General features: G+C 38.3%; 1 protein-coding gene across 1 annotated transcript in view; it reads left to right on the top strand.

Moving 5' to 3' along the window:
• Positions 1 to 3,210: 3,210 nt before the first annotated feature.
• LOC115624553 (breast cancer anti-estrogen resistance protein 1) overlaps positions 3,211 to 21,441 on the top strand; it is a 32,885-nt gene continuing 14,654 nt past the window's right edge. The window contains exons 1-2 of the mRNA XM_030519278.1: positions 3,211 to 3,935; positions 20,747 to 20,890. Of these exons, the coding sequence (XP_030375138.1) occupies positions 3,849 to 3,935; positions 20,747 to 20,890 (231 nt within the window). The 5' untranslated portion in view covers positions 3,211 to 3,848. The remainder of the gene's footprint in view (positions 3,936 to 20,746; positions 20,891 to 21,441) is intronic.

Genomic DNA, 21,441 nt, shown 5'->3' with positions numbered 1-21,441 from the left:
AGACGGACGGACGGACAAATGGACAGGCAGGGCTAGATCGACTCATCTTGTCATGCCGATCAAGAATATATATACTTTGTGGGGTCTGCCACGCCTCCTTCTGCTTGTTACTTTTTTCACCTCCCGCAAACCCAATATACATAGTCTTGTACATTTCATGTATAGAGTATACAAATTTTTAAATCAAACGCAACGGTCTCATTGAGGCTTGTTCATTCCAACAACAATTTATAAAGCTGTTGTCGCGCTTTAAGTTTGATTGACCCATGTGAGCTGACTTTTGACAGCTGCCACATCAACTGATCCCCACGTGACTTGACCCCTTTATGCTCCATAGTGATTTTCTGTTATGTCTCAACCATTTAATAGACCTGACAGTTGTGATTATTACATTTGCTTTGGTAATTCCATAGCTGCAACTTATAATTTTCTGTCCAAAGTACGGATTAAGAATGCCGAAAATGACATTTATGTCGGATATCTGTGCGATACTCTGAATGAAGCGAACGGAAAGCTATTGCTTATGTCCAATCCTGGACAATTAGCACAAAAAATAGAATGTCATGCAACCCTGTAATCCTCCCGCTACCTAAGTCACTTCTAACTGACTGACCCTTCCATGCTCTCATAGCAAAAATTGCCGACTAATTCTATGGAATGCGGGCGGTAGACATCTAATTGTTCGTTAAAAATGCTGTCGGAAAACAAAACAAATGCCGTGGCAAGGGGATGGCCAGAGGACAGGCAACGGCGTCAAATGGAAAAGGACGGCCACGGATTCCAACGCGTGACTTAGACAAAGGCAGGCGGCATCAGATCCAACTATTTTCGGTCATTGCATTGTGTCTCGAAACATTTGGGATGTGCGAAGGACACGCTGCTTTTGTATGCAAACAAGCATGAGGGATAATAGGCAGAGGGCCGAGGGCCGGATAACGCAAATGGCGCAGGGTTCGAGCCCAGAAATTCGTGCGAGAGGGAGATGGAGATGGAGAGAAGGAGTAAGAGCGAGAGTGAGCAGAAGGTCGCATAGATGTTGTCTAATTGGGAATGCAAATGGGAATGACATTTTAATTTAATGACTGACCGGGGCAGTGAAAACTAACAGATATGTATCGCTTCATTTAAAGAGTGTCTGCAACATGGAGAGCATCGCTCGACCCACATATATCTCCAAGCGGAAATACTATGGAGATGCCTTTATAGTCGTTGCCCTTTTGGCCAGCAGATGTCGGCAACAATTTCTATTTGAAACCATGGCTTTAACGAGTGTGCCACGCCGATAAGAACTTTAAGACTCGCTCTGGCCAATAAAATAAATTTGTGCAAAAGAAATTGATAGAAAGCCGGGCCATTTAGTTAGGCAGTGAGTGGAAGGGGGTCGGTTTTCGAGACATGACAGAAATCAAACCAAATTGAATCAAATCCCACAGAAAGTGACAATAAAACTCAACGAGTGTCGGCCTCCACGCTTGAAGGTGCCCCTGTCTGTCTGTCCAGCAGTCTCGACTTGTGTGTCTGCTGTCAGTTTGACTGACTCTCTGACTGACAAGGCAAGAAGGGCGTGGATCGTTCAACAACACTTGCACCCAGTCGCATGCAAATCATGTCGAATGTCACTTCCACTGCACGATTATCCATCGCTCCAGCTGCGACCGCGCCCGCACAATTCCCACTCCCGTTCTCATTCTTCTTCTGAATGGGCTTGGACTCAACAAAGCAGTGACTGCCCTTTGTTGCTACAACAGCGAGCAGTTTGCCATTGCCTGACCTTCGACAGAGCTTCCTTTGCGACACTGACTTGTTGACTGACAGAGGATTCTTGGCCCAGCACGTAATCGAATACAAACGCGCTCTGGCACACATTTAGGAATGGCCCGAAGGAAGTAGTTTAATTTTCGGGTCTGCACTTTGGTCTCCGTTCTTTCGCGGTCGCCCAAAAGGGGTAGGCAGAGAACGGGCTCGTCCATTGTGAAGATGCAGGCGACAAATATACCGCCTTCCCTTCAGTTGAAGGTGGATGCAAGGCTCGACTTGAAATGTTCCGCGCGAATTGTTTGGACAGCTGCGGCTATTACTGCTACTGTTTCGCCTCTGATTGCTGATTGGGTTGCTGTACCACAGCCCCTTCCTCTGGTAATGTGAGCTCTTTTGTTGTCAAACAGCACGCTAATTGAACTTTGCCCTTAAGTTGAGGAGCCTAACAAGGCGCGTCTCTAACAGGAAGGCCCTAACGGGGAAGCAATACATACAAAAGTATTATTAGGCGTAGCTTTCCATTAATAGTGTGTAGATACTTAGAATTTGATACTTTTTAAAAATTCTTAAAATATTCATTTTAGCTCATTGGTCAATAAAGTAAAATGGGAACTGTATCAAATATCATAATATTTAAATGAATGTCCGACGAAAATAGACAAATACTTGAAGTGAAGCGGCTATATTTAGGTTAAGGTTTCCCTACCATAGTATTTGGTAATTTCAAGGAATATTTATGCGTTTGAAGGGCCTGAGCCAATGAAAAGTTCAAAAGTTTGATCCCTGCATCGAAATAATTTGCATAGCTTAAATATTTATGTACGTTACGAAACTCGTAAGTCACTTCTATTTAACTTAAAAGAATTTAATGAAAATTCGTTTTAAATCGAATCCTATATACTATGTGTGCTAAACAAGCGTAATATATGTTTGCACAACTGGTAGTATCAGAAGCATCGGAATAAAATTAATTAATTCCGGAATTTATATTGCAATATATTGGCTTCACTCGCTGTCACTGACAAGCCGTAGAATAATTGTGCGAGCTCTATCTTATCACAAAAATGAATGGAGACGCTGGCAATAAAAATTTTCCCGTTTAAAATTGGTTTTCAAACAATGCGATATTCTTGATTTATTTGTAACTGTAGCATTAAAATAACTGTTACTATTTTTCCATTCATTCTTTTATAATATGAGCAAACCTTAATACTACTCTACTACCATACTACTAAATTGCACAAAAAAGTAGCAGAAAATACTACGATGAATGGAATACGACGATTTCCGAACACACGCACGAACGAACGAACGAACAAACGAACGAAACCGGCCTGAACCGGCCATAGGGTTGTTGTGGCACTGGTCCGAGACTGTCGAAGATGCTAGTGTATTTCAGTCGTTCTTCTGTAATGAACGAATTCGGAACGTAGGAGCGGTCTGGTCTCACTACGTCGTCACAAAATTCGAAAAAGCCGCGCAAGTTATGTTGATATTTTCGTATTCTCTGCAGTTAGAAAACTATTCGAATCGCGTGTAAAGCGTGCAGTAAATGCAGAAACGACAGACAGCCAGAGCCAAATCGGCTTAAGTCGGCAAATATATGATATATTTTTGTATCTGGCGATTTCTGCTGTTGTGTGTGCTTCGCTAATGTTGGCATCTTTGTTTTTACTTCACGAATTGTTTTGTTTTGCTGCGGTTTGTTAGTGGATTCGGCCCGCAGCTAAACTTGAATTTAAGCTGAATTTGCAAAACTGCGACGACAAAACAAGCGAAAAACAATAATAATAACAACAACAACAATACGAAAAAGAAAGAAGCAAAGCATACCAAGATATGTATATATTCAGATAATAAAGCGTGGCCACAACAAAAGATACAACTGAAGTGATCACAAGTTTTGTGAGTGTGTGAAACTAAAAGCTATAACGAATCGAGATACTTGATCTATATTGTCCTGGATTAAATATATTTTTGGTATCTCGATTGATAGAGTGTGAGGAGGGCAAGCACAATGTGCTCTTAAATTTTGAGATCCATTAATAACTCGGCTCTAAAACAAGACAATTAAAATCTGAAGCATCACCATGCTGGACAAAACAAGTTCCTGCTGTTCCTCATCCACCACCATGGACTATGATGTGCCTGTCTCAAGGCGCATTCACATCAAATCGGTTAGTATAATATGTACATGTTTGTCATCCAACTCGGAGCCAAACCACGAATCATAAATGTCAGCCGCCGAGGCAGATGCGACCCCGACTGCATCTCCATAAGCTGCCAACCATTGCACACCATTCACTCATAACCCATTCAACTGGAGCCAAATGCTTGCTTATACTACGGACTCGTATCTGTGAGATGTAAAAGCGCCGATTAAGTCATTGGCAACAACATTGGCACAGCCACTGCCAAGGATTTACTACCACCTCGCACATTTCGGCCCCCACTCTTGTCCCCAACGCGTTGGTGCGCTATCTGCGATCGGCGTTGTTGTTGTGGTTGTTGCTGCTTTTTTGTCCCCGCATCTTTCAACGGCGCTTGGTCCAAGTGGCTGCCACTGCCGCCGTTTTTGTGTCTGTCGGCAGTGGTTCTTGTTGTTGTGACAGGCGTTAAACTGCACTTCGTGTCTGCGCAGGAAATGGTAACGGATTTCATGGCTAGATATCTCTCGATTTGAGTGTTTGTTGCTCGCAAAATTTGCGCCAGGCCAGTTGGCCTGTCCAACAGTCGTGAATAGAAAAGTTTCCGCAAATTTTACATTTGTTATCACCTCGTCTGCCACACCGTTTGATGTGCCAGTTATGGTCCAAGCATTTATCACAGTTGTGCGATAACTCACACAAGGTCGGGAAAACGTGGACCGCATCTTGGCTGGATCAGGTCATATACTCGTATATGGTGAGCCTATGGTGCTGTCCGCAACAGGGGGAACTTACTTCTGATAACATTTATTCAATCTCTCAAGGTCCACTTGCGAATGATCGTAATAATAAGATAACGGTATTTGTATTTGATTAGGTAATCTAAGTATGGTCGAAAATGCGCAATTCATATTTATTCGAAAGAACAGGGAATGTTGTTATCCGTTTCTATTTGTTGCTTTATTTCATTTCTATCGCTTCTAGGAAACTCTAATCTCTAATTGTTGATTAATTTGTTGCCTTCAATTACTTCTGAATTCAAGGAATAAATAAATTCAAGTGCAAGCACATACATAAAGATATGGTTTGTTGCAACGAACCTGGGTAGCAGAAAACTAAATAGAACTGCTGTCGGTTTTAAGTAAAATAACATTATAATCTTGGTATACTTTTGAAATTTTCTATCAATTGATCAGGCATAATATTCGCCAGTCACACCACACCTTTATTTAGAGTCTTTCAGAAATAGAAAACAAAGAACTTGTTTGTGCTACTTTTTGAGTAATTGCAAACTTTTAAGCTAGAGAGTTTCGCCAAACAAATGGCTCATTCATTCATATATATATATGGTGGCTATAGTTGGGCCCCTCGTACCTTTTATTAGGTAGTGCAAAAAACTTGATATTTCAAAGCATGTGAATGCTACGTATTTATATTAAATTTCTGTGGTAAAACCTCGGCTGAATAGCACCAATTCTTGCTGAAAGGTGCCTACAGTCTCTGGAGCGCAAAAAAGATCATTTTATTCTTTAGGAAATAAGATTTGTAATTACTTTCATCGGAGTATGGTTCAAAGGTGTTCAAAACAAATTCACACAATATGTAAACATAAAACCAATTTAGAAACTGATTTAAATGTTAACTATACGAATGGGCATTTGCTTTCTTAACAGTTCACAAGTAAAGTCAGTGGTTTCGTTTGATATTCAATTATTCCACAATTGCTCTAGATTCGATAAACATATTGCCTTATCGGGCAATAAAAGCAATGCCCAATGCCCTATCTAGGGAAAGAAATTCTTAAGTTCTCAATATAAACAAAATAATAATAATTATGATTCGGTATGAATTATTCATTTCTGATCATTTTGATTTAGCTGTGACCAATTAGTATTCCATTTTCATATTTTCCCGTAAGCTCTTAGGGATATTCGTAGCAAGCATGCCTTTCATCCATTCATTACCATAAGCCAATAATGAGCCAGCAGTCTGTTCGCGACTAACTCGAATGTTTGCACAACTTGACCAAAACATTAGCTCGGGCGAGGTGCAAACCTTAATGGGCAATCAAGTGCACGCGTTGCACTTACAATCGAAAAAAACATTGCTGTTACATACGAGTACACACTATATAGTGCACACTATATTCACAGATGGAAACATACATACAAGTACATACAACTACACGTATATGCAAATGCATTCGAATACACTCATTTACAGTCGCCCAGTTGAAAAGCGAAAAATTAAATAAATAACAACTAATTACAAAAGTCTCACATGTGCAGATGACGTTCTCCACATGCTTATATAGTAGACATTCAAGCCATATACGAGAACTAGTGTGTGAGGGTCTTATGGCAAATCTTGTGAGCGTAGCTAAGTTGTTGGACATTTGGACATGACCATGGACGGACAACATCACAATTACGCGATACTTGTTCTAGTCTAAGAGCCGCTGACACTAAGTACGCCATAATTAAAGGTATCCGACATAGAACAGACATCGGACAACGGATAGTGGGCTTGTAGAGTAGAGCTTGGTCCATGCATTTCGGCCACAAACAGCAAAAGCAGTAGAAGCAGTAGAAGCAGAAGAAGCAGCAGCAGCAGCAGACACATCCATCAGACAGACGCCTAGACGTAAGCCAGCCATCGCAATCGAGGTGAGATTAAAATAAATGTGCTCCAAATGCGCAAAGAGCGCAAAGTAATTGACGCTCACTGGATTTGAGGCGGAGGCTGGTGCTGCTGCTGGTACTAGGATGGGGACTGGGTCTGTTTCGGAGTTGCGACTGCAGCTTGGATTTCAAAATGCAAACAGCGGAAAACATTGTAGATGGGTTTCCGTTCGCCAACAGCAGATACGCACAGATATGTACGCGCCAAGGGTTTATTAGCATGCTGTTGACTGCTGGCTGCAGGCAATTGATAGTCTCCAGCTTATACTGGGAGTTGGACTTGGAGTTGGACTTGGACTTGGACCTGGACTTGCGCTTCGACGCACTGGCGACGCTCAAGTCTCTGAAGACGACGATGAGGACGGCGTCTGCCACTTTGACTGCCAGCTGTCCGTCGTCTTTGGTTGCTTTGTTGTGAGTTGTTGCTGGTAATTAATGGACGGGCCAGCAAATAAAATCAGTTATTAATAGCCGCTCGCTGATTTCCAGCTAATTCCAATTGATTGAAGGGCAATTGTGGCGGCAAAGTGAGAAGCTATAAATATTGACTGCCGGCGGCCATAAATCCTGTCCATAGGGCAGACCACTCACGTAGCTCAGGAAGCCAACCAGCCAGTTATCCATTCATCTATGTACGAGTATACAGCCAACTATGCAGCCACTGCCTTGGTCTTGGTCTTCCTTCGCAGAAGGCTGAGCCGAGCATTACATTTTTCCTAACGGCCACCGCACCTTATCGGGCAATGAAAGCAATGCCCAAGCGTGACGACGGCCGATAAGCTGGTCATGACCAAAGAGAATGTCAGAGCTCCTGTAACTTACTTTTTCGTTTCCATTGCCTTATCGAATAGTAAAGTAAATCTAATCACGCTTAATTGAACGCCGTCACTTTGACTGGCGACCATAAATTGTAATAGAAAACCAAGTGCTGGTGGTTTGCTGGTGGTGCTGTCTCTAATATTAATTATGTCTTTGCATGGGTCTGCACTTGCCGTTGGGAGCCCCAAAAATGTAAGGATGCACAGTGGTTGAGAATTGTAATACTCTCCTTTCAAAAAGAAAACACGCATTGAATAAAACAAAACCAAATGCGTACATTAAAATAAAATTCTTGTCCTCTACATCCCTCTAAAAATAGAAAGATTTTTCCCAATTTGAAAATTAAAGGCAACCCACCACTGTGCGGTCTTTAAGGAGAAATGAAATAAATTCAATGTTAGAGCTCGACCGCATGGTTTATCTTAATTTCCCGTCTATCTGTCTATCTGTCGGTCAGGGCATGAGGTTGCACTTCTTAAGTTTGTTAGGATAATCACAAAATGCAACTTGTTAGGGAACTGGAGACAGGTCGCCAAGGCCAGACAGTATTTGAGCATTCCAGCATCGGCTGAGCTCGACGGCAACGCTTAAATTTGATTAAGTGGCGTCCCACAGTTTAAGGGCACCTTTTACGGACCGCAAGGGAAAGGAAATGTATCTGCCTGTCGAAAAGAGAAAACCCAGAACCACCAAGAATGTTTTTTACTGCCAAGTGTAGAAATTGATTAGAATTAATGTGCGCGTGCAACGCTGACGTTTTCAATTTAGAAAATTAACACTAAACTCAGGCCAAGACAGCGAAAATACGAAGTCAACTAAAATTGATTGAACAGTCGCGTTGAAAGCCCCATGCGTACACAAAAACAATTTATCGATTTGTTGATGGAAATATATGGCAGGGTATAAGTAATATTTACAGTTTCTGTTATACGAGCACAATTCACAACTGATATGCCCATTTAAAGTTGTCATAGGAATTTCCGTCTTTTTGTGATCAGCTCTGCAGCTGTCTTTTGCACTTGAAACCCGATTTCCAATAAATCATTTCGAGTGGCTTTTCAGCCACTTTCAATACAAATGTTTACATGCAAGAGGCCTGTATGGGTCAATGCCAGACGCGAAAGGCTTTAGACTCCATACCCTAGAAAATTTCAATATTTTAAAGTAAATTAAACCGACAACGAATATGGTTTCTTATGCAAATGTTTTGTTTTCGTTTTCGAAAACAAACGAAAACAGCAAAGCAGCACTTGAAAATGCTTACAATATTGTAATGTGGATTTTGTAATGCAATTCGTGTGATGTTGCAGTTCATATACTCTATTCGAAATCAAGTACAAACACTCATATAAAACGTGCAGTAGAAGTTCGAGTCTTTGACAAAACCAAACATAGATTCGAAGAGAGGATTATTATAGCAAAGGTATCTGCAATTCTGTTAAAACAAATTTCGTAGATAAAACATTTTAATGTACGAAGGCTGGAGTGGAACCGATCGAGTGGCATTGGAGCCAAGTTCCCAACGGAATTTCTAAGATAATAATGAGGCACATTCTACTATCATTATTAGTTCTGTATAGAAAGAAAGAAGACCTATGCTATGTTAATTAATTAAGTAAGGAATTTTCTAATTTTTGCTTACAAAGTATATCATAATTACCGGCAATATTTCTTTGGAATAAAATGAACGCACTTCGTTCAAATTGATTCGCATACGCTGATGATCGCCTACATGTCCATCTGATTAAGAAGTTTTTTCACAGAACCTTGCCCTAGGTCGTTTCTTTTCAATATAAGACTCAGTGAAAGTGCTAGTTATCATACCTTTGCCCTTAATGCCACTTTCTCCGCCGCTCGAAAATAATAATAATAATATGGATCCGGTACAAGTGTACTGGGCCCATTATACATTATCTAACAGTCAGTCGGTCATATGATCGCTGAAAGTACTCGACCTGGTCTTGGCGCCTCATTAACACCTTGCCATTTTAAATGCCTGATAACTTTTTTATTTTGTTACGGTAATTAAGTTATCAACAATTTGCGCAAATAGTAGAGAGCGTTCCATAAACCAAGAGCTCTGCAAACTGACTTATTAGCTTGTCAACAAAAAGTGTTATAACAAAAGCCAAGCTAACAACAGCAACAACAACAAGAAGTCGTGCACTTTATGGCTGATAGTAGACAGAGTTGCATACTTTTGCTACAAATGCGTGAATAGTTAAACACCTGCTGGCCTGTGGTATGTTTGTGGTCTTAACGGTTTTTTGCACTTTCTCGCCAGCAGTTTGAAGTGTTTTCTGGCCGAGTGGGCTTGACTTTCTGCCTAGCGAGGCCGCCAAACGTGCCAAGACTAATTGCGCCCACTGATAAGAGGACTTTGATAAACACAAACGCCAGTTGCGACCTCTTCTTCGTTTTCATCATCTCTCGCTGCCTCTGCCGCTGCCCAGCTGGAAAATCGCGCCTTTTGGCATTTTGACATTTCTCCCATTTCGCGCATATAAACATGCTAAGATACAACAGCAACAACAACAATAACATCAAAAACAATTTGAACATCATGTGCTTGGCCAAAACAAATTACAAGCACGCGAACTTTTGCTACCACGAAGTGGATTGTAGTTTCTTTTGCATTTGTCTTATCAGCGGCTAAGTATGGCTTTGTATCTGCAAGATACAAATGCATGTAAGTGCCAAGTGTGCGTTGTTTATGGCTGTTGCATGCCGCACTCGCTGCTGTTACTATTGTTGTTGTTGTTGTGAAGTACGTGCAACTTTTATGGCATTTATGAAAAATTAATACGTCATGTCACGTCGCCTCTCTCAGCCCAGCAGGACAATATGTAATGCAAGGCAAGCGTTAGCTGGGAACTTTGTTAGTCCCATGACGCATACAAAAAGCGTCAACACTTGAAGAAAAAATAAGCTTGAACGCTAAGATCGCTTATTCAAGCTTGCATTTATTGTCAATACGAAAATGTATAATGAGAGCTTAATAATCAATAAATGCCTATTCCTGGGCCGATTCCTATTATACTAAGTAGTTGGAAACTAATTTGTTGTAATTATTTACTTTATCGCAATTGGTCATGAAGATTTGAAAATGAAGCAGGAATATTTTCATTTCGAATGAGAATTTTACTCATTCGACACTGTCCGGAATTGCTTTCTGGTTGCAATGAATAAGTTTATTTGTTTTACTACTAATAATAAAAATAAATTTTATGATGTGGTTGATATGGATTCGTTCTTGTTTTTTTTAACAGCATATTACGGAATTCATCTTCATAATAATTAAAAACAAATGCCTAAAACTTAAGTGCAGTCCATATTTATAATAATTTAAAACCTACCTCTTAAGATCTACTGCCCTTTCGGGGCGAACTCGATGGGGTCTACCGATTTGACCTGCAAATTAATGATATAAATGTATGTATTGTCTGGAATCCCAGATAATTTATTTTGCCTATTTTGTCAGTTGTAAGACGATAATATGAAGCAAGAAAGCTTGATCAAAATAGTTGTCCTATTTTTATGCTTTTTAAGCATGGCTCTGATTGATTTTTGCAAGCAAAATCAAGTAAGACTTAAGAATCTTTGGTAAATCCCTCAAAATTATGAGCTTCTAGTTATAATTCCAATTCACTCTTTCTAAATTAGACATAAAATTGACTTCTGATTCCCAGAATGCATTTTTTTTGCAAAGTGGAAAAAACTTGCAACGCTTTTCTTGTTGTAGTTTTTGTTTGTTGTCGTACGCGTACTTACATTGAAGAAAATAAAAGCAAATATGTGCATGTAGATGGTTGTAAGTACTTGCACATAATTAAAGGCAATGGACACGCATTCGGTGCACACCTCTGAGTCGCCAGTGCTGCTCCCCTGCTTAGTCATGTGTTGATGCTCTCTACTCTGGGAAGGTGTGACATTGAGTTGTAATTACGAAACCGAAGGGCACAGTGAGACAAAACGGGACTTCACAGACAGAGACACAAAAGGCACGGTGATGTACTATATTGTCATGTTTGAAGTGTTTACAATAAATAAAAACAATTGCAAATATGTAACTTGGAGCGTCTGATAATTTGCACCTCGTTTAAAAGCAGCAACGAGGCATTTTACAGACGACTCACCGGAAATGTGCTATGGAACTTGGACGATATCGTATATGGTCGGGGCTAAACGTGTTGTTGTTCGCTCATTAAATTTACATAAGCTTCTCAATAAGTGGGGTAATCTATAAATACTTGTATATTTAAATTACAAGTTGCACCAATGTTGGGATTAAATAGCCCCGAACTATACATTTCTTACACACGATTATTCAGAAATATACGGTTGAGTCTTAAAACTAAACTAACTGCTTAGCGATATATTTTATTTCTGTTTCTAATGGTCATTAAATCAGGTTATAATGAATAATGAAATTTCGAAACCAAATTTGTAACAAATATAAATTTTTCTGAAAGAATCTGAATTACTAACTTATTAGAGTAGTTCATAAAGATCCTAAACTTCTATTAAAGAGCAACAGTATCTTCCACCTGGCACCAAACAACTCTTTTAAAAGGCAACTTTCCATATTTCATTATTTTAGATTTTACAGATATTGCTAATTCAGACACAATTAAAAAAAAATTCTAAAGCAATGCAGAACCATTTCATAACGTTTTTATACCAGGTACACAAAGGATAAAAGGGTATACTAGGTTAGCGCGAGTGTATGTAACACACAACATAATATTTATTATTTAATTTTAATTAAATTAAATTTTAATTAATTAATAAAATTTGTTAAATTAATTTTTGTAAAATATTTTTCAGTTTCTATTATTTTTTGTGGGAGTGCGTACAGGGTATTTTACTGTCGGACTTGCTCGACTGTAGCGTTATCACTTTTATTTTTATTTTTTCGTAGTATCAAAACAGCAAGAACTTATTTTTTTAAACGATGAGTTTAGTATATCCTGTATTCTCATATAATATACGTATAGTAAAGGCACGAAGTGTAATCTAATCTATATACTATTACTGTGTGTAGTAGATAAGGTTTCATTCATAACATTTTATGAATGAGTATTAAGAAAGTGTTCTTAGTCTGACTCACGCCTGTAATATTTATTTATGCATGACTAAAAATGAGTGGCCCAAATAAATAGTCAAGTTTTATGTTTGAAAAGCCGTTTGTAGCTGTCGGAAAGTTGAAGGCATAATTGTTTGGTGGGCGTTGGGGCAGATGCGATGTTCAATCGTTGAAAGCGGACCAAATGCAACAACAACACAGACACACTACTACGTTCTTCACAAACTGGTTAGAAAAGTGATCAGTCTTCGCAACACACAATTTACAAATTACTAAGATGCCATGAAGCATGAGTCACGTCCGGGGTATTCCACCAGCTCTCCATTCAATAGGCTTAATGACGTCCATTTCCAAAGGTTGTGACGTAAATCCGACACTGAAGTTGAAGATGAAGAAAACACTTGTAGAAATTGATAGAAATTCAACGGAATGCACAGAAAACTTGTAGATCACATAAAGGGAGAACAAAAGAAATTAAAACCAGTTTCGGAGCGCAATCATTTATTGCCTGGAGCTGCGAATGGGGTGGTGTCCGCATTTTATAATTTTCACTTTTGAAAAAACAAATTTTGACTAATTTTATTTATAGCTGTATAATTTGTTAGCGCGTTTTATGCGTCTTTTATGACATTTGGTATTTTAAAACATTTTCTTTTTATTTTGCTTTGTTGCTTTTTTGTCCAGTTTAATTTGTTATGCTTTTTCGTCATCGTTTTAATTGCCATGCAATGCGCTGTTAGAGCTGGGCACTTAGAAACAATTTCTGTATTTACCCAGCTTCTTTGGGTATTTCAAGCTCTCGAGAGTTCATTTTTATGGTGTGCTGTACTCGTGCCTCTCTTATCAAATAATTGATCGCGTGTTTATTGGCTATTCCTGCTAGAAAATCAAAAATAGTTGAAGAATGGAAGTGTGTTGTTCCTTGTCGTCTAGACCATACTCGAAAAGTGCAAAAACTCGAGACTTTATAAAAATCAAGTGGTAGAAAAAAATGAACAATATAGTACTTTGCAGCTTTCCAGACATGCTTTTCAAAATTGGTTTTCCGTTGATTCATAAAATTCAATTGAAGTTGACGGCCTGCGTGCTTTATTTTTACTTTGTTCAAGCTTTGTGTTTTCGGGGAAGTCATTTTGCAATTCTCTGGCGTAATTAATTTTAATTTTTGCGAAGGTCGCCAATATTTTTTAAATTTTATTTTTCTGTGTATGTGGCGTTATTTGTTCTTCAATATAACAGTCAACAGTCATTTTTGTTAAGCTGGTAGTACTTTTTTGTAAAAAAGTTGCGCAAATAGTATTAAGGTTTGGTTTTATTTGATTTCGCAAATGCGGGCCCTTAAAATTTCAGCTGTCTTTTGTAAACTTCGCATTAATTTAAATTTGTGATTTTTGGCTAGAGCAGACAAAACCCACATAAGTTGTCAAATGCATGATTTAGGCTCGCAATTTGTGGAAAATATTTTGGAATTTGAATAAATAGCCATGCATACGTTACAACAAAACCTTTTTTTCTTCATATTCATCGATATTTTTCTGATCCAGATTCGTATCCGCCATACTAATCATATGTGCTTGTAACGTTGTGTCTACCATTCTTCCTTTTAGGTGAAGAAACGTAAGATCCAAATACAATATACCCTTAATCTTTTAAAATGTTATTTATTAGACACGTCTATTAATTCAAAGTTTTGAAAAGCTTTAATTCAACAGAGATTCCGCCGTCTATTTCTAACAAATGTTTACAATTCATTATTTCCATAGCGTAGCTTATAATGTATTGATACTGCGTATCCCATCCTGCTCATTCTACAGGGTTTATATTGGACATATTTCGAACATATTGGACATATTGTGCGAAGAAGAAGCAGAAGAATTTTTTCTATATGCCACATACTTGTATATGCAACTACATAACAATTTATTGCATTGTGAAATGTAAAATGGCCACTACAAAGAGTCACTCAAGAGAACATAGACAAGGGCCTCCGAGGTTCAAGTGGTCCAGACCAATTACACCTACAATACATCGCTCGTATATATATATGCACATCTACAAGTATTACTGGGCGAAAATACTTTGCATTTTTCTAGGGAGCTGCTAAATTACGATAGTCGTCTCATGGACGACCATGTGTGGCATTCCGGGCAAAGTAAAATAACAAAGAGCTCGTCTCTGCCTCAGATGATCATTGAAAGCAACATATGTCGCACTCGAGACCATTAACATGTGTTGTTGCGGATCAGTTCCGACTTCATTGTCGACTCACGACTCTGCGCACTTCTACTCGCATCTGACCTGGACTTAGGAGACAAGTGCACGGCGGACGCAGAGAGCTCGACATGTGTAGACTGCGAGTAGATGTACTATATAAGTAAAGTTGAATTTGATTTTGCACACTGGGCGCACATTGTCAACACATTTTAGCATCAATGACGAAGTACTATAGGCTATGCTGACAATGCTGGCCGACAAGTGTCGGAACGTGTTTCTGTTTGCAATCTTTCGCTTTAAAGTTTTATTGTCACATTTTTTGCACACGGTTGACGAAATGTGCTCGAAAGGCAGATCACTGAAAATGTTGTTTATTTATGTGGTTAAGAAACAATAACAACAAAAACCAAAAGCCAACAATAATAACGGCAAAACCAGTCCGAGACAACATATGGTCTTTTTATTTTGTGCAAAGATACAATTGTGCCACATTTTGCTGCTGCTTCAATATTTTCTTAACAAAAATTGCACTCTGATATATTTTTATCTTACTTTAGCTTACTTTGATAATGGCGCATAGGTAGAAGAAAAAAAATAGAGAACCGCTTGGAGAGAACTGGTCGCGCTAATCACCATAAAATCTTCATTTAAACAATGGCGGGGCAAAGTCGAAAACGCGAAATATCTACCTTGAACTAAAATGACTCATGGGTTTTGGCTAGTAGCCATAACATCTAAGCTTATAACATTTAAACTAATCATCCTTGATATAGTTCTAACACTTTACAAATTCGTTTAATTAAAAAAACTAAATGAACAACTAAATAGTTTATCAGTCACGCAACGAAAACAATTCCCAATTTTCAGCTTTCCGATTGAGAGCTCTTTATTGAATTTATTGTACTATCAACTTGGAGGTTATCAGTCGACATTGCTAAAAAAAAACGTACAAGTTCGTCGGTTGTTGTCGTTAAAACAGTAGCTAATCACAGAGCTTAAAGGCATTCCGGGCTATCAAATGGAATATACTTCGTCAATTGCCAACAAAACCCCAAGCCCATTCCTTGAATTTCTTTTATTTTTGCGCATTTCTGTCGACTTTCGGCTAATGCGGTTAATGGCTTTTCAAAATCAAATTGTCATACTTGTCGGGACTCTTTAAGCTCGCCACCAGACGCAAAAGCCAAACAACAGACGAATCATCCAAACATCAGCCATGCACATCAAGTCATCAACCATCAGAAGTTGAGCAAATTGTTTGGACAACCTGAGGCAATTATTTTGTTTCTTTTTCTTACTTTTGAAGTTTATTTTTACACATATCTCGACTCCGAAATACTAGTTAGATCGGCTGTTGTGTTTTTCTTTTCTATATTGTTATATGATTCATAAAAATAACGCAAATTTGCACTTAGGTTTTTGGTTAAATGGTTAAAGCTCACAAACAATTTATAGAGTAAACCTAGGGTGAAGTATTAATATTTTAACGCACTCACTGTCACTGCTAAGATTATTATTTTATGCTCTGTATATTAACTAATATTATTGATATTATAAATTAATATTGTTGATAAAACTGGCAAAACCCTCTTTAAAAACATTTTTCAATCATGATATCATTTCCGTCGAACGGTTTCAAACCAAACCCGACATTTTCAGCTAGAGCTTAATTATCGCTTTTCTTTTATATAAAAGATTCTTTTGTTTAGATATTTCCACTAATTTTATTTAAAAGAGTTCATAAAAGGCTCTATATACTATATAAGAGTAAATAATCTTTGATGTGCCCAAGCACATCTTTACAGTTTTGTTTTTAAAATTTAAGCTCATACCCCTCACACAGTTTCAACACATTAATCATTCACAGCATAGAGTGCGAAATTGAGGTTAGCTATGTTTACATACATGCGAATATATATGTACATATGTAGGTATGTACACTTTGTATGTGGTTGTTCAGTTGTTGGGATATGCTGAGAGTACTAATTTGGGAAGAAATATCATCAAAATTGAATGACTTCGTTTGATGTGCGGTGGTGAATAAACTTTAACGAATCGAACGAAGAGCAAAAGAATAAATAAAAATTTAGGTTTATGTGTAGCCTTTTTTAAATCGAGTTTGTAAATGTGTTGCGGGCCATTATCAAAAGGAGAGGGACCTCGATCGTGGACACATGTGTGTGAACATTTGCCATTGAAAACAATAAATCGCTCGTGGTCTTTCACTTTGTTTTATACGCGCTCCAAATGAAAGGAACCACAAAATGCCCGAAGGGCAAAAGTATTTTATTTTTGCACATATTTTTTTGTTATAATTTATTGCAACATTTAAATGTATAATTTGTAAAGGCATACTCCAAGCTTAATGGCGTGGTCCAGTGGCAACTCAAAGCCCCATCTCCACGGACTTTATGTCAATGGATCGCATTAAGAAATGCTTTAAACAAACCAATTAAAGTGAGCCGACAACAAGCCACAGATTTCACACGAGAAAAGCAATTTAATTTTATTTACCTACAACAAAAGCGACAGCAAAAATAAAGTGTACAAGCATTTCCTTATAACACAATTGTTGAAAAATAAAACTGTCGCCGCCGCCAAGCGGAACTTCAAACTTCCAATCTCAGCCACAGACCAAACCGAACTCCAAATATTGACTTTTTCAATTAGCGGCATGTTAAACAAGTAAAAAAGCTAAAGTCGGGTGTCCCGACTTCGAAATACTCTGTACATATGTTTACAATAATTATAGAAAATAAAAAAAATTAAGAAAATAAAAAAAAAAATTTGATCGATTTTACCTCTCTCGGTATTCGAACTCACGTAAAGGGTTTATAATTGCACATTTACATAGCAATTGCGTCTGTGTGAGTCTATGTATGCCTATGCGCATCTATTCGTGTCTGTGTAAGCATTTTCGCAGTCAACCAAACAGCAACATCAACAACAGCCGCGGGCAGCGCTTGAGCAGCGCTGCAGCAGCAAATATATTTATGGCTATAACTTCTTGTTAAATCGGTCTATCATAATGAAATTTGGCATACGGACACATAATAACTAACTGGGGGTATTTCCAAAATTTTAGTTAGAAATTCCAAGAATTACGGGAGTTACGATTTGCGGGGTAGAGGGGGGAGGGAGGGGAATTCCAAAATATACATTTTCTGCGTATTCACATAAGGCATCTGGGACTAAAATTTGGTGTTCCTAGGTCTTATAGTCTCCGAGATATAGGCGATTATACGAATGGAAAATCGGGAAAACCCCCATAGGGGGGAAGTGGGGGGGAAAATCAAAAAAATAAAACAAACTCGTATAGAATACACACATAACGCATCTTCGTGCAAAATTTGGTGTCTCTATCTCTTATAGTCTCTGAGATCCAGGTGTTCATACGGACGGACAGACGGACAGACGGACAGACGGACAGACGGACAGACAGACAGACAGGGCTAGATCGACTCGTCTCGTCATGCTGATCAAGAATATATATACTTTGTGGGGTCTGCCACGCCTCCTTCTGCCTGTTACATTTTTCAGCTCCCGCAAACCTAATATACTCTTGTACATTTCATGTACAGAGTATAAAAAAACTATTCAAATAAAAGCGAGGAAAGCAAGGCACGACAAATGCGTAGAAATCTCAAACGTAAACAAAACGCCAAATGCAACAATGCACACACAACAATGGCAACCCTGACAAGTCCAAGTGCAGGGCAGGAGTTGCCTATGCGGTAATAAAACTCAACCCGAGATTCGACATTCGAGAGGAAGCCCAGGTACGCGTATTAATGAGAATGCATGGAAAGAGAGAAACACATATTAAATATGTAATATTATCGAGGCGCCGAATTGCGCATACCCTTCTTGCTATGTGATTCAGTGAAAACAAACAAAGCAATTGTAATCATATTTCCGTCTATTTGTCTTTAAGACAGTCATTTCATTCTGAGACATCTAGTAATACTGCCGAATGAGAACATTTTGAAAAACTATTTGTATATTTCAAGTTATTATACTGCTTTTGCAATTATCCATATAATATTATCTTCAAATTTAATTAATAACACGCCACGATTTTCAGTGCTCTATTGTTCCAGCTCTCTCTCGTCCCATATACTACTATTACATGAATAGCTACCAGTAAGTAGTTGCTTCAGTCAGACAACCATTCAGGTTGTTTAAAGGGAATCAGATAAAGAATGGACTAGATATAAATGGAAACATAAACTTTTAAACGTAGTTGATATTATCTTTCAACCGATTAATTCCTTAGCTGGTGTGAATTTCAATTGAAACAAAGAAGGTGTTCCATATCCAATCCAATCCAAGCTATATATGTATAGCTGATACGATTACGTGAGCTAAATATATAGGCCATCACTGATCTTTGATGCATTCTGCTCTGAGTTACAAACACCATGCCCTGTCCAGAGGTATTGATGTAACAGCATTTTAGCGGCAGTTTGTGGTTGTATTTAGAGTTGTAGTTGCCGCATTTTGTTTGATCAACGCGCCGTTCAAGTGTCATTGTTGCTGCCCCGGAGTTGCCGTCTCAACCGTAATCAACTGCCGCCGTGTGCCCTGCACATGAACTTCAAGTGCGCTCATTTCTTTTGACATTTGAACGGTTTCGGCTTTCGAAATTGAAAAGTAGAATAAAATGCGCTCTATAACGAACCCCCGACCACCGAGTGTGCTATTGCTTGTGTTAAATGCGAAACGGGTTTAAAACTCAAAACTGAGTTGAAAGTTCAACGACGATTGCGCGCTATATAATCACTGTATTTGTGTGTGTGTGTGTGTGTGTGCTTGTATGTATATGTATATACAATATACACGATATCGTAGCTCTTGTTAAGTAAGCCAGCAGTGTTTTGTTCCAAGTAGAGGGGGAGTGTTCCAAGTTCCAAGCTTGTTGCTTGAAACCTTGCCGCTGCCACATTCACAGTCACGGCAGCGAGTTCAAAGCGCTTCGGATTTTTGTTCGATGCGGTGGCAAAATTAAAAGCAACACATTTAACCCGACACTCCATTATCACACACAGCACTCACATAGCAAACTCATTCATTCACAAGCCTTAGATCGCGCTCCTCATATGGCCCTCAGTTTACAGCCATAGATGAAATTCTAAGTACAGGGCAGGGCAGTAGTAGAGTATGCTAGTAATAGCGCCTATGTTGGCCTAATTGAGCTCTCTCTTAAAACTTGTATGGGACAACCTTTTACGAACACTAGGAGTGGCATTTCTCAATAACTGGGAAAAATAAATTTAAAATGAAGTAATAAATTTATGAGAACTTTAAATTAAACGTAGAGAAATATGGAAATTAGTGTTCATCAATGAGTAACTTAATACTTTTTATAATTAAATACTCCTTCTTAAAGGTGTTTAATAATTATTTTTGTGTTGTCTTCATTAGGAATTTGTAGTTTTAATCAAATTTTCCTTGTGTTGTTTATAAGAATTGAGTGGTTGAATATTATGGTCCGGTACAATTTTTTTTGAAATCGTATATCAACAGCTTTCCCGGTCTGTGCGCTAAGCTTAGCTTAAGCTAAGTTTAGCTAAAATTCTGGGTAAACTAATAAGGCGCATGGCAGCAGCACACAACATTCGACTTTGCTTTCTTTTTTCCTTCAACTCCAACTTTTTGCATTTTAGCGTTGATTTATGTTTTGGGCAAAATTCTCGCATAATTGCGCTGGCTACCTGAAAGAAAGACCCCGATAGGGAAGAGGCATTGCAGACGGGTTCATCTGAATGATGTTTACGGCTGGTAAACTCGGGGTCGGTCATTGCCAACGTTTTGTCTTGAAAGTTGTTGTTCTTGTTGTTGGGTTCTAAGAAGCGCGAAGTTGGCAAAAACGTCGCCAACACGCCATTTTGGCCATTAGACTTGGCTGGCAGAACGTGAGCAAAATTGCTTCATTTTGGTAAGCCACAAAAACTAAGAGCAGAACAGAAAGAAAACGAGCATTTTATACCAGATTTAATTGTTATACTAACATGTTTTTTTATTTTCTTGATTTATTTCAGAAACTATATGCAAAGGCCATGTATGATAATATTCCCGACACACCCGACGAATTACCCTTCAAGAAAGGCGAAATTCTTACCGTCATCGAACAGGATACGGAAGGCTACAAGGGCTGGTGGTTATGTTCACTGCGCGATAAAAAGGTAGGAATCTCGAAAATTAAATTCATTTTAATATATTGAATTCTTTTGTATATTTATAAGTTTTTTTAAAATTTCTTTTTTACATTGTTCTTTTTCTTACAAAGTTAGCAGTTCTTTGTTAACTATAATTAAATTAAATAAATAACGTGTTCATCATTATCTTAAATTGTAGAACTTAAAAATAAAATTCAAACAAGTGGAACAAGTACTACTACTTGTAGGGATTCAGTAAGGATTAGAGATTATCAGAATGAAGTTGCAAGTATATTAATGATGAAATTGATTTAATGTAGTCTTCGAAGGATATGTTGTGTGAAAAATGATTGTGCTTGTAATTAGAACACAGAGGTTCATCTGAAGCGAAGTTAGATCTACAAATAGACAATCGAAGGGTACGAAATGCACGAGTAAATCTTAAGGTAACACAAGTAGAAGCCTTTGTTTTTCTCCCTCTCTGAAAACCAAATTTTGAAAACTTAATAGTTTAAGAAAATTTGATGCGTCTTAAGGGTTTCTAGGAGCTACAGTTTCAGAATTTCAAACCATTTTTA

Source organism: Scaptodrosophila lebanonensis, unplaced genomic scaffold, assembly GCF_003285725.1.
Source record: "Scaptodrosophila lebanonensis strain 11010-0011.00,11010-0021.00 unplaced genomic scaffold, SlebRS2 tig00000061-arrow-pilon, whole genome shotgun sequence".
NCBI lineage: Eukaryota > Metazoa > Arthropoda > Insecta > Diptera > Drosophilidae > Scaptodrosophila > Scaptodrosophila lebanonensis.
This window is presented reverse-complemented; position numbering and strand designations above follow the sequence as displayed.